Genomic DNA, 13,287 nt, shown 5'->3' with positions numbered 1-13,287 from the left:
CTGGTGCGCCTGGCTGGCCTGGTGTTCCGGATGGCCCCTTGTCTCCTGGTTCTCCGTTTAGACCCGGAAGGCCTGGTTTCCCATCCACAGCTCCGTAAACCTCGCCCCGTTCCCCCTTCTGCCCGTTCAGCCCTGGCAGGCCGTCTTTCCCTCGGCCCCCAGGCTGGCCACCCCCACCAGGCTGCCCTGAACCTCCTGACTCCCCTTTAGGGCCCGGGAAGCCTGAAAACCAGAACCAAACGTCAGAACCAACCACTCCGAGAAAGAGAGACAAGACAGAGGGACAGCTCATGTTCTATCGTCTCTCATTAAGAGAGGTTTTTAGGCAGTTGTGTGGCAAGTCAGTTAACATACTCTTCTTGAAACCCCAAAGGCTGGAGGTCTAATCCAATGTGGCACAGTTGTATTAATGGACAACAACATGTATGTAGCTGGGTAATAAAGCAACAATTATACAAATAAAATAATTTACCAAAAATGACTACTTGTGCCATGCATATTGCAGGTATTTCGTTGAGTCACATATTGTATGTAATTGAGTTAACTGCTGTTAAATAGGTGTCCAGCTCGCTGTGATGTTGGTCCAACCTGGTGGTCCAGGTAATCCTCCAAGGCCATAGTCTCCTCTTTCGCCCTTCGGGCCATTGAACCCAGGTCTCCCTACAGCTCCAGGGAAACCAGGTGCCCCTTTTGGTCCTGAGTCACATCATTAGAGAAATCACTGGCCGTCAGTATGCCACAGTAGCAGACAGCTCTCCAAAAGTGTTTATCACCTCTAAATCCCCAGTCCCTCCATTGGAGAAAAACTACTCCCATTGAAACAATGAAAAAATAACACCTTGTAACGGAACATATGAAATGTACAAAAATCTTGTTTTTTTTAAATGATGTATATCTCCGATATTCTATTTTGCCCAGAGTCAGATACCAGCACATTTTTTCTGACACATCCTTTTGCCACAGTCCACCACACTGAAGGAATACTGAAAAAACATTTGTGTGCAACTTTTGTGGATAAATACTCATTTATCCACAAAAGTAGAAATTTGCCAGTAGAAAGTGTTCTACTGGCTAAAACATTTAAAAATATATATAGAAATTCTAGTCAGTGCTTTTCAGCATACATACATTTAACATGTCATCCATACATTTACATAACATGGTCCTTCATTTATTACATGTTGGAAAAGTTTCCTACATTTCTAAATATACAAATTCAGGCAAATAAGCATCATCAATCAAACAAAAATCATAGACATGTGCCATTAACTAATGATGAGGACCGGCCCTTTTGTTCTCAGAGCTGCCACAGACGAAGAGAATCCAACGGCTCAGCGTTACCTGGAGCCCCGGGGTAGCCAGGGGGTCCTGGATCACCTTGCTCTCCTGGGTACTGACACGGCAGAATATCTCCTGTAAACATCACAGCAGGCTTAGAGAAGGGACTTGTGTCGCGAGCCACGATTGAGGGCCATACGCTGGAGCCCCTTCAGTACAGTCAAGCACAAAAACTACACTACTGCAATCGCCTCCCTATTTATGTGCTTTTTAACTTTAAAATTTAATTTGGTTATTTTCCATTTTTATTTTCAGATGATTTTTCAATATTTTGCATCAAACACAGCCTCAGTCACAACTATGCTGGGACCGAGTTACTAGTATTTGTAATAATGCGCTTGGTTAATGTCATTATGAAGATTAAAATGTATGTTATGACCATTGTTTTAAGGGAAGTGGTGCCAGGACACTTCCTGTGTACAGTTCATTCAGTAGGAACCCCAAGTAGTGTAAGTAGCATGGAGCCTTGGTCACCCTTATTACTGGATACTTGATAATGATAACAATAACTAACTACGGTTACACCAGACAGCACAGTTAGCAATGCTTAGCCTTGTTTATCACTGGACCCCCAAAAAGTAAATGAAATAAATCAATCACAATCTTTCGTGGTAATTCTTAGTCCTTGTTGCAGATTCACAACAACGGCCTGGAGTGAAACTGAACTCTGCAGTGTTATTGCTATCATTACCAGTCCAAGAGAGGCTTTTACCCACTCAGCGCCAGGACCGCATGCTGCTTCACGTTCTGTCTGTCCCCTAACACCGCCTCTGCTCTTATGCCCCACCCCCACCTCTGACTTCCTCACCTGTCCTCCTGTGCTCCAATGTTAAAGCACCCAGCAGAGCCACACAGTACTCAAGCGAAAGTATTCATTTAAGCTAATTCCAGGAAGGAACTCGTCATCTTCTACTTTGGGCAGAGTGAGGAGCGCCGCGAGAGGCAACCAGGGGCTCCCCAGCTGAGCCCAAAGTGGAAAGATGAGCGGCCATTAGAACAGGGGTCCTAAGTGGAATTAGGGCAGCCTTCTCTCTCCCCATCCATCTGTCACATGTTGTGTAGTATCAATAATACATTACCTTCAAGACTGAGAAAAATGCCTAGAAAGTGTGTAGCCCAGAACCAAGCCCCTGTCCCTACTGATGATGTCATTCCTCCAAGTCAGCACTGGGCTGCTACTCCGGATCATATCATTGGCTCTAAAGAAGCTCTAGCTACTGTTGCTGATGATGTCATTGACTCAAATGCAGCTGTGGGCTGCTGTTGATAATGATGTCATTGGCTCTATGGCAGCTCTGATAGGGCAAGCCCTTTTAATATTTAATAGTTTCGCATGACCATTCATAATTGCATGTTAGATATTTACAAATGTATTTTGGCAAGTCACAATTACAATGTGACCAGTCGGAATGGAATTCAAGATGTCTGCAATAACTATCTGACTAGGAACAATGATAATTCAAGATATCTGCAAATACATTTTGTATAGTCAAAATATCTTTTAAGATATCTATAATGATGTCACAGATATTGTCATTTGAATGTGGCTGTATGCCACTGCTACTCAAGAGGCAATTGTTCTGGGCTACAGTATCTGCTCCTCTGAGGCATTGTTCTCACACAAGGTAATTATATATTAATCGCACACCACATGAAACCTAAGTTTGCTGGGGGGGTTCTGTTGACCCAAAATGTAGAGAGGTGTTCAAACTTGGAGGTGTGACACGGAAAGACACTCCAGTAGTCCTGGCTGCAGCACTTGGTGTCTCACCTCCCTCAGTGAAAGAGGTCGCAATAACCCCCTCCTCCCCACAGCGCCAGCCACCTGCTCAGACAACATGCACAGGAGGGCGAGAGCAGAGCCAATCATTCACTCAAGAGTCGCATGTCTACAGTAAGCATACAATCAAACTTAAAGGCTTGACCAAGCTCATTCTGTTAAAGCAAAAGGCGTCGCTTGGCCTACGGCCCGACCGCAGGATCGAAGGGCTTCCTTCCCAAGGGGAGAGAGCGGTGAGAGAGGTGGAGGGTGGGCATTATTACTGACCCCATAGTGCGAGAGACTTTTGGTCTCACTGTAAAACCAATCTGTTTTAATAGGAGCGTGGGGACGGATTTGCGTTTGCACCCTGAAACCCCTTTCACATCTAAACACATGTCCAAAATGTTAGCTTCACCCTTCAGTGACATTATACTACCTTTGCTATTCACACTGACCAGTCAAATCCACCATTTGCCCTCTGGCTTATATAGCCAGATGGAGAAGAAGGTTCTTATCTTTGCTTTTTGGTTATATAAATATTCTAATAGAAAAAAATTGTTATAAAAAATTTGATAATTGTTTATTTTCTTTATATTTACTTTTGTATACAGATGATGCATGAAAACTGTCTTTTACTGGTTGATGTTTTTGCACAAATGTTTATGGTGTTTAACTGTGTTTTTGTTATAACATTATTTGCTTTAATTTGATTATTTTCATAATTGTTGGCTGGAACCTCTTATATAAATAGTCTTTGACCCACACATTTCCACTTGTAAACCTCTGACGAAGGTCTACAGACCTAAAGCTCAGATTGCACTTTTATTTAATAAATTGATGTGACTTTTGAAAGTTATTCAGTGTATGAACATCTTTTTTTAAATTATTGCTGGAAATGTTTTCTCACAGAACACATTGTATCAGCTGGATATCTAGTAAAGCTTGATCAAAGAACAAGATTTTCTGGCAACAATTCAACATCAACCAATCAGAGACATAAAAACGAGTCAGGTGACCTGTTCTTAGGCCCCATTAAAATGTCAAAACAGTGGCGGATGGTGCAACAGGGTGTGTATCTGTGTAGCAGGTCCTAAGGGTACACACAAATTGGTATTGGTTGCCAAATATGTATGAAGCAGGGAAGCATTTTGTGATTTCTGTGGTATGAAAGTGACCTATAAGATATTAAAGTAATCATTGAAATATTTAAGAGATATTTAAAATATTAGAGGACATATTAAAGTGAATTTGTATGAAAAGCAGCTCAGAACCTTAGACTGGGGTGATGTATATATTTGGTTACAGCTGGTTAGAGTGGGGCAGTAAATTGGGCTTTTTTGCACATGATGTGAAAGGGGTTTCAGTGACTGCCCTTCAGAGACACCCCTGCCACCCTCATCCCCTGGAATGGACCGATCCTGCTTCATGGACAAATTAATAGAGCGAAACAGTCAACTAAGTTAAAGATAACTATAAAATCAAAACACACACATGCACACGCACACGCACACACACACGCACACACACACACACACACACACACACACACACACTCGATTGAGTTTAAAATGCAATAAAAACCATGTCATAACTTCTAATAGAGAGAATCTGACCGCGAGCACAGCTAAAGCAAGTGCTGAGCAATGTGAGACAGACCTCACAGCGCCTTTCACGCACCATAAGACATGCTTCAGACATGTGCAATGTGCGCAATGTGTGTTTAATGAAGAAACATTTCCACTGAAAATCTACTCTGCCATCTTCTCTTCTGGAGAAGTTCAAGCAACAGCTACAGCATAATTTCAGGAGTTATTAAGAAAATTGGCTTTGAGTCAGTTAAGAATTTAATAGAGGAGATCCAAATGCAAAACTAATGAAAGAAAGTAGTACTACAGAGCTGTTCACCTGCCCTATCAGGAGGCATTTATATCCTAATCAGCGCAAGGGTTTATTGAAGTTTTTAGAATATCTTACTAGAATCTTTTAGCATGCTTTAGATTTAGCAAAAAAGGGGTGGTGTTCTTATGCAACCTGAGGACTTTGGAAGAGAGGAGAAATTCAACATAAAATGATGAAGAACAAAATAAACATTTATTTTATGTGAGGCTGTAACAGAGCACCCACAAACAAACACATGTAGATACACTTTCCCATCTATGCATAGACACACACACGCACACACATACACTTTCCCATCTACACATAAACATACGCGCACACACACACACACACACAGACACTTACAGTTTCTCATCTACACATCAACATATGCACATGCGCACACACATACTTTCCCAAATATAAACACATGCACACCTGCACACAAACACACACACACAAGCATACATACTTGCTCTCTATGTCTCACACACACGTACAGGTGCACAAACACACACACACTTTCTCACACTGACACATACACACAAATAGCATCCACACTCTCTTTCACGCACTAATTTCTTACACACGCACACACACACACTCGTGACTTCCTACCTGGCTCTCCAGTGCGTCCAGGAGTTCCAGGGGCGCCAGTGTAACCGGGATCTCCAGGCGGTCCACGGATGCCCACACTGCCTGCATACCCAATGCCAGGCTCACCAGCCAACCCCGGCTGCCCTTTTCCACCAGGGATTCCAGGGTACCCTCTGTCCCCTGCCACCCCATAACTACTGTCACCCTACCGAGTGCACGAGAGAGAGAGAGAGAGAGAGAGAGATTAAGAGGAGGGGCTAAGTGGGGTGCTTGCACATTGAAATGTCTAGTGTCAATTCCACTCTAACAAAGTACATATGAGTCCAATAGGGACCATATCTCCCCTGTAACAGTTGATTCGACACCGAACATTTTATTGTGTTAGAATCCACATATGGAATTTGGGTGAAGGGTGCGCAGGTGTTTTAAGAGTCTGTGGGTGTTTTTAGGTGGTTGGGCACCACAAGATTTGTGCGTGTTTTGGAGTGTGTAGGGATTTTAGGGCGTCTGAATATTTTGGGATACGTGGGTGTTTTCTGTGAATATATTGGGGTATCCGTTTTGTGTTGTTTGGATCATTTGGGGTATATGGGTGTTTTTTTGGTAAGACAGTTTAACTCACAGAGACTCCCTGTGCTCCTGGGATTCCGGGGACTCCGTCTCTACCAGATCGTCCTGGTTGCCCCGGAGGCCCCCGTGGTCCGGGGTTGCCCCGTTCCCCTTTCACACCCCTGGCTGAAGAGGCAAAAGAGTCTCCCTTCTCCCCCTTTCGTCCCAAATAGCCCTGAGAGCCCGGGCCTCCCTGGAAAGGAAACAGTGGAACATCACAACATCGCAAGGACTGGTTCACGAAGTGGCCAGAAGCAATCGACACCCTCTTCAGCTTGTGCTAGCCGGCTAGCTCCTTAGGTTTGCATTAGGTTTGCATTAGGTTTTCACTAGGTTTCTAGTGAACATTAGCGATTGTCTGTACTTCATCATCAGCGCTTACCAGTCAGTTGCATGCTGTGGCTGTCCGTTAGCCAGGCCTGCTAGCATTCTTGCCGGCATGAGGCTTTGCTCCACTGTCCCTGAGTGGCTTCAGTGCATGAATAACTTGGAACCAATTTCTCTATATTTCTCTATATTACCCTTGCATTAAATGTTGACTCTTTCTATCTAGTTTTGGAATGCACAATGAGATGTGTACTTTCTGGCTGCTGAAACTCTCACCGATTAGAAAACTTTGAGCATGTTTCTAAGAGGAGGGTTATTCTATCGGCAAAGGCAAAGGAAAAAAAAAGTTTCCCATTCTGACTTACGCTTGGACCAGGGGAGCCAGCTGGTCCCTGGTACCCCGTGTCTCCTCTCTCACCCTTCCTGCCGAAGAATCCGGGTGTCCCCGCGACCCCGGGAGGGCCCCGAGACCCGGGCACCCCAATCCCCGCTGCTGCGTTACAGCGGCAGTCTCCCAGTTCACCTGCACAGCAGGGAAGGCAGTGAGGTTACCATGACAACGCAGAGGCAGCGTCACACCTGCATCGCTCACGTGAAAACGCATCTCTCTCACCGCTCCTCATACGGTCCGACATCTTCCTTTTCCGTGGGGGGGGGGGGGGGGGGGGAGGGGGGGATGTGTGGGTGAAGTAGCATATTTGTAGGGGCTGGGGTGTATTTGTAGGGATAGGGCTGTATTTTAGGGATCGAGGTGTTTTGTAGGGCGCGTGGGGTGTCATACCTTTTGCCCCTTGGTATCCTGAGCCCCCTGGTGGCCCTCTGGGACCGGGCTGGCCCTGAGGACCAGGTATAGCAGGCAGTACAGCACGCCCAGGGAAAGCTAGAGACATAGAGAGGGAGAGAGAAAGAGAGAGAGAGACAGACAGACAGACAGACAGAGAGAGAGAGAGAGAGAGAGAGAGAGACAGACAGACAGAGAGAGAGAAAGAGAGAGAGAGAGGGAGAGAGATTTTTTTTTGATCATTTCCATTTTTTCCTTTCTGTTCCTTGCACCTTTCCCATGCTTTCTACTGAGGTCCTAATGTACATATGTACATTCGTTAAAGAAGCATACATGATACACAGTTTTAAGGGTATACGTTTTCTCTTACCGCCCGCAAAACAATTTAGAGTGATTGACTTCCCCACATTCATTGGTAATGCCACAGAGTACAGCACAGTGCACCAGCATTTCAGTTTAGCGGTAGTATGAGTGAGTGAAATCACAAACCACTTATCTGACACCATATCTTCATAATCTTCATAATGCTAAATGAAGATTTGGTGTAACGTAAAGGGCATTGCTGAAGACCACAAAATTTAAACCAGATGACCACAAACACTCACGTCCAGGTGCATTTGTCCTGCCAGTGTTTACCCTTTAAATGCCAGTAGAAAGTGACTGCACATCATCTTTGCATTGTTGAACAGAGTCAGTAGGACCGAATGGGTAAATACTGACATGATAGCCCTGGGGGACCAGGAGGACCAGGGAACCCTGGAGAGCCATCGCTGCCTGGAACACCAGGACTGCCATAAGCTGGGCGACCTGGCTCCCCCTTCTCCCCTTTTGGCCCCGGGGTGCCTGGGAAGCCTGTAAGAACTTGACCTGAGAGAGGAGAGAGAAAATGAGTGGAACAGTGAAATGGCTAGTTCAAAATAAACAAATTAAGAGCGTGTGGATCGTCAGCATTATGATCCTGTTGATCATAGTGCATGTGCATCATAGGTTATAAACATATTAATACTGCGTGATGGTTACTCTACCTGAGTAGTAAGAGGGGAGCCCTGGGGGTCCAGGCTGCCCTGGGTACCCCAATGGTCCCTGGTCACCAGGTGCACCAGGAGCACCAGGAATTCCTGGGTCTCCACGAGGACCTTCAGCCAATCACAGGAGAAAAACAGGTCAGGTGACAGCATGGGAAATTATAAACGAGGAAAAAAAGGAAACAACACAGAACTTCATGATCACTGTGAAAATAAAATGTCGGCCTGCTCAAGGGATTTGTGAAAATATCTATAAACCACCAGTTTTACCACTTAGCACCACCATATTAGTGTTTATACTATTATAGTAAACATTATTTATTATTATTTTTATAGGAAATTCAAACATAGACAAACCTGGTGCACCTGCTCCCTGACCATACCCGCCATAGCTGGGGGGCCCAGGGGGGCCTGTGTCTCCTTGACTCCCCTGAAAATAGAGCCCCCCCCAATAACACGTTCACTCATTCCACCAAAACACAACAGCAATTATCGCACATGCTAACTCAACCAGACATGTATCACACATAAAAAGCCCAAACTTTCCACTGAGTGGAGGGGAGCATGTCCCTTTTTTTCTGGGGACCATTTGTAGGGTGCATCGGTGAGGCAGTATTCCACAGGAAATATGTTGCTGGTGATTCATATGTGGATTGCCAAGCAGAACATCTTGTATTGTCCTGTTTATTGTTATTGTTATTTCATTGTTTACCTTTGGCCCAGGGTATCCTGATCTTCCAGCGTATCCAGGATCACCAGGTAACCCCTATACAGAAGCAAACCCACACACACACACAATTTCAGCTGCATGCCGGAAGAATGATGACCAAACTCCCATTGTCTCAGGGTTGCAAAAGCCTTACCTTTACACCGGGAGGTCCCGGGGTTCCATCTAAACCAGGGGCACCCTGAGACCAACCAGGAAATCAAATATGCCGTCAAACAGGAAAAACAGAGTTAAACACATATAAGAGTTCAGTAGCAGTTAATAACACAACATTTGTGGTTGGACGTGTTATTTCAATATATGTTTCAAAACAACCAAACTGCAAATCTTGTTACAGGTTAACTTTGCTATTACTGTATGCACATTATTTATTTAGGGAATGTACTGTATGGGCATTCCCTAAAGAACTAAGCTGTATTTAGTAAATACATAGTAAAATATTTATGCAATACTTCAAAAAAACAGAATTACAATATGTAAAACAGCATCTAAAATGAATTGTGACTGATTAGGTAAGTCATTTAGGCTGAGTAAGCCAGTATCTGTGAAATCTTAGTAGCCTGTGAATGTCTTAGTAGTGTGGGCTACGGGTTCCAGCTAAGCAAATAAATAAATTACATGATTTCATTAGTAGTGTAGTGTGTGTTATACACATGAGTCATGCTGTTTCAGTGTCTCAGTATCACAGTCCTGGAGCTGCAGTACTGCTGCTGTATTGGCGGGAAAAACACTGGCGCATGTTGAGGTGACTGACCCGCCCGCCTGGAAGTCCAGGAATCCCAGTCTCGCCCGTTTCACTCCCGTAACCGTAGCTACCCTGAAAACGACAGCACACAACGAAAAAACACATAGCAAAAGAAAATATATATAAAGAAATCTTAGTATGCCTAATGAAGACCTCTTTGGTTGAAATGTTGCTTCTTGAATAAACCACAAGCGTGTGTGCGGGTATTCTATGCATTTTGTCATTGTCCCACTATTTTGCCCTGTACCTGTCCAACCCAGTGGCATGTGGGTACACTATGTTTTTCTCAATGACAAAACACAAACAATAATTCCACTAAAAGAAATCAACATCAAAATTAGAGCAGCTGTGACTCCTATTTCCATTTCCTAATTTCTTAAAAATAAAAAATAAAAAAAACTATCAGGAAGTACAAGCAGGTGAGCTGGATTACAGTTAAAACAGGTAAAAACTGCAGCACAAACCACAATGATGAAATATGGGGGGAAAAGGGATTGTCAGTGTTGGAACCACCGAACCTCACCCCCCCACCCCAGGTTTAAGGAACTCCCTTAGTTTCCAGGTCCCAGGGTATCCACACCCTGCAGCGCAGACCCATTAAAACACAGAACCAAACACAGCAAGGCATGCCTTAAATACAGAACCAAACACAGCAAGGCATGCAGCCTTACCGGAATACCGGGCCTTCCTGGCAGACCTGGTTGGCCCCTATAGCCCGGGTCACCCTAACGGAGAGAGAAGGGGGACGTTCATGAGTTACAAGAAATAAAATACACCTCAGTCCACAGAAACGTCTGTCACCTTGAACACATGCACAGAAAATGGCCTCATCCTCCGCTGAAGGTTTTATAATTGCAAGTATTGTACGCAAAGAAGTGGAGTACATTTCAAAGAACGACCTGTCGTCCTGCTGCACCTTCACTGAAATCTATCGACCCATCAATGCTTGTGGAGACCATTCAACTGAAACCAAAATTTTCCAATTGGTTTTAATGCTGATAAATATGTTACTACATACAAGCTTATTCTTAATGCATGATTTAAAATGCTGCTGCGGCTAACTAGACTTTCAAAACATTTGTTTTTCTTCTGTCGTTTTGTGATCACATAGCCAACATTACTCTTTGATAAACATGTCTGGTGTTAAAGATGGTCCACATCTTCTGATGCTGCCTTGGCAATTCACTTTAGTTTTCGCATTTGGTCTCATTTTGCAATGCGATACTGGTTAAACTACACAACCCCCCCCCCCCCACCCCCCGCCCCCACAACCTCAGCTGGTATACCCAATCATTGGTTTTTGAGATGCTGCTTCTTACCCTTTCTCCTTTGAAGTATAAGCTAACAGGTGAGTACAAAAGAGTCTCTTCAGCCTGCACCCCCCTGGGCCCGGGTGGACCCACATCCCCCTAAAAATCCAAAGGAACACAGCTATTAGCCAATTACAACGGGACACACTGGGGTTATGGGAGACCACACTCGCTATCTTCCCAGAACTCTCTTTCCATCCCTGTGTAAAGGCTTCATGGTTTTCTGCTGCAGACACATCAGTTGGTTTGCCTGAAGTGAAATACTAAAAAAAGCCTTCAAAAGGTTTAATTACAGTATGAGTGCATCACGATTTAACCCGTCATTTAAGATTGATATCATGCTCTCCTATAGCCCCGTGGGCTCTATAAGTAGGACACAAAGGCAGTGGGCAAACACCAGGGAAAACAGCGGTTCAGGTCAATAAGAAGCATGTCTGAATCAGCCTTGGTATTTTAAGGACGCTTATAGGTCTTCTGCACAGAAAGCACAAATATGCAGTTGCTACTGTTGCGTTTTATAACATAGAATAGACCAATTACTGCCAATGTGACATCTGAACAAGTCAGTCAAGGACAGTAGAAATGTACTAAAGTATGACACTTCAGTAACATCTACTTCTAAGTTTCATTAAAACTATCGTGTTGATCTTTGATTTATCCTGAGCTTAGCTATTTGAGTCATGTGCTCATAACTCATCGCCTGAGCCATAAAATAGCTGTCAGCAAAATTTTATCTGCAGAAGTTGTTTTCTGTGTGGCAGTAAAGACCACCCACTTTGCCATGAGTGACAGCATACTTTCAGCTTGTCCTTGTGGAAAGTTGAACAGCTCTCATCGTGTCACCACACGGCGCATCAAAGCAGCATCTGCTTGATGAGTCGCAGGAGTGGTAACGATGCTGACGAGCTGACGCTGGTCGACCACGATGCTTTCCACATTCTCATTAAACGAATGGTCAGAGAGAGTAGCCCTTCTTCCCATTCTTTGCTTATGTATTGCAGCGCATGCTCTGCCTTCTGACCCTCACTAGCTACTCTCATGTTCTCCAGGAAATCAATGGTCCAGCATTACTGTTAAAGAACAGATCAAGGTTGTTCATTCATTATTATTATTATTAGTAGTAGTTATTGGTTGTTGCAGTAGTGGCATTTTTGCGCTTTCTATTTTTCTGTCCAGTTGATATACATCTGTTCTTATCATTCCCTTTTTGAATCCTGTCCTTTTCTTCTTATTGCTCATGAACTCAAAGAAAAATAAGAAGAATTCTTGGTTCTGTCTAAGCAAAGACATGGTTTCAGTTGGCTGAATCTTCAGACCCCTTCAATCCGTAGAGATATCACTGTGCCATGCACTATTCCAAATGACCAATGATGCCTCCCTTTCTCCCACCCACGGGGAGCTCTAAAAAACAGGGCTGAAAATTGGTACTCCAAGCACAAACGTCCTTCCACCCATGTCTACCCTTGCAACAATTGTGTTTGCATTAACAACGGCCTATTTGCTTCCTCAAAATAGAGCCTGGTGCCTTGTTCTAATTAGCAAACTAATTCTGGCAGTAGGGTGAATTGAAATGTCAACACTTATAACAGGCATAGTGGTTACATCTTCACATCACCTTCACAGAGACCTGCACTTATAACAGACAAACAGGCATAAGTAAAATATGCTTTCTCTTTTACACACACACACACACACACACAGGCACACACACGCGTGCACGCACATGCACACATACACGCATACACAAAGGCACTCGCACAAATCTCAAATCGTTGACAAAGACAGAGTCTAATACTGTACAGAAAAACTGTCATGTAGACATCATGCAGAGGAGAGTTCTCTTACACAATAATTACACAATACCTGGACTTTATAATTATTATCATAAGAAATAAATGAAGAACGACTGTGTGAGGTTAAATGTGGCTATTGTGTAAAGTGGAAAGGGATATGTTACCCTGTCTCCATGTTCTCCTTTGAAACCTACACCGGAACCCCCCTGCAAAAGAAAGAGGTGGAAAAGCCTGATGGTGGCACTAGAGGAAAGGTCACGAGGTCACCGAAATCAACAAATTTCTTCCCCTTAGGAACATGTGCACAGCAAATTTCATGGAAATCCAGCAATTACTTTTCCTGATATGTCTGTCACAGACCAATCAACAAACAGACAGACAGAGGCGGAAGTAAT

General features: G+C 44.0%; 1 protein-coding gene across 2 annotated transcripts in view; it reads right to left on the bottom strand.

The window, feature by feature from the left end:
• LOC118234967 (collagen alpha-6(IV) chain-like) overlaps positions 1-13,287 on the bottom strand; it is a 67,186-nt gene that overhangs the window by 13,125 nt on the left and 40,774 nt on the right. For both annotated transcript variants that reach the window (XM_035431863.1, XM_035431864.1), the window contains exons 12-27: positions 13,057-13,098; positions 11,109-11,198; positions 10,461-10,514; positions 9,799-9,861; positions 9,181-9,225; positions 9,030-9,083; positions 8,675-8,747; positions 8,318-8,428; positions 8,013-8,159; positions 7,293-7,391; positions 6,877-7,034; positions 6,198-6,377; positions 5,597-5,780; positions 1,342-1,413; positions 589-696; positions 1-222 (exon numbers count right to left, since the gene is read on the bottom strand). In XM_035431863.1, the coding sequence (XP_035287754.1) occupies positions 1-222; positions 589-696; positions 1,342-1,413; positions 5,597-5,780; positions 6,198-6,377; positions 6,877-7,034; positions 7,293-7,391; positions 8,013-8,159; positions 8,318-8,428; positions 8,675-8,747; positions 9,030-9,083; positions 9,181-9,225; positions 9,799-9,861; positions 10,461-10,514; positions 11,109-11,198; positions 13,057-13,098 (1,702 nt within the window). The remainder of the gene's footprint in view (positions 223-588; positions 697-1,341; positions 1,414-5,596; positions 5,781-6,197; positions 6,378-6,876; positions 7,035-7,292; positions 7,392-8,012; positions 8,160-8,317; positions 8,429-8,674; positions 8,748-9,029; positions 9,084-9,180; positions 9,226-9,798; positions 9,862-10,460; positions 10,515-11,108; positions 11,199-13,056; positions 13,099-13,287) is intronic.

This window comes from Anguilla anguilla, chromosome 9 (genome assembly GCF_013347855.1).
Source record: "Anguilla anguilla isolate fAngAng1 chromosome 9, fAngAng1.pri, whole genome shotgun sequence".
NCBI classification, from domain to species: domain Eukaryota; kingdom Metazoa; phylum Chordata; class Actinopteri; order Anguilliformes; family Anguillidae; genus Anguilla; species Anguilla anguilla.
Note: the sequence above shows the minus strand (reverse complement) of the source record. Positions and strands in the feature narration are given on the sequence as shown.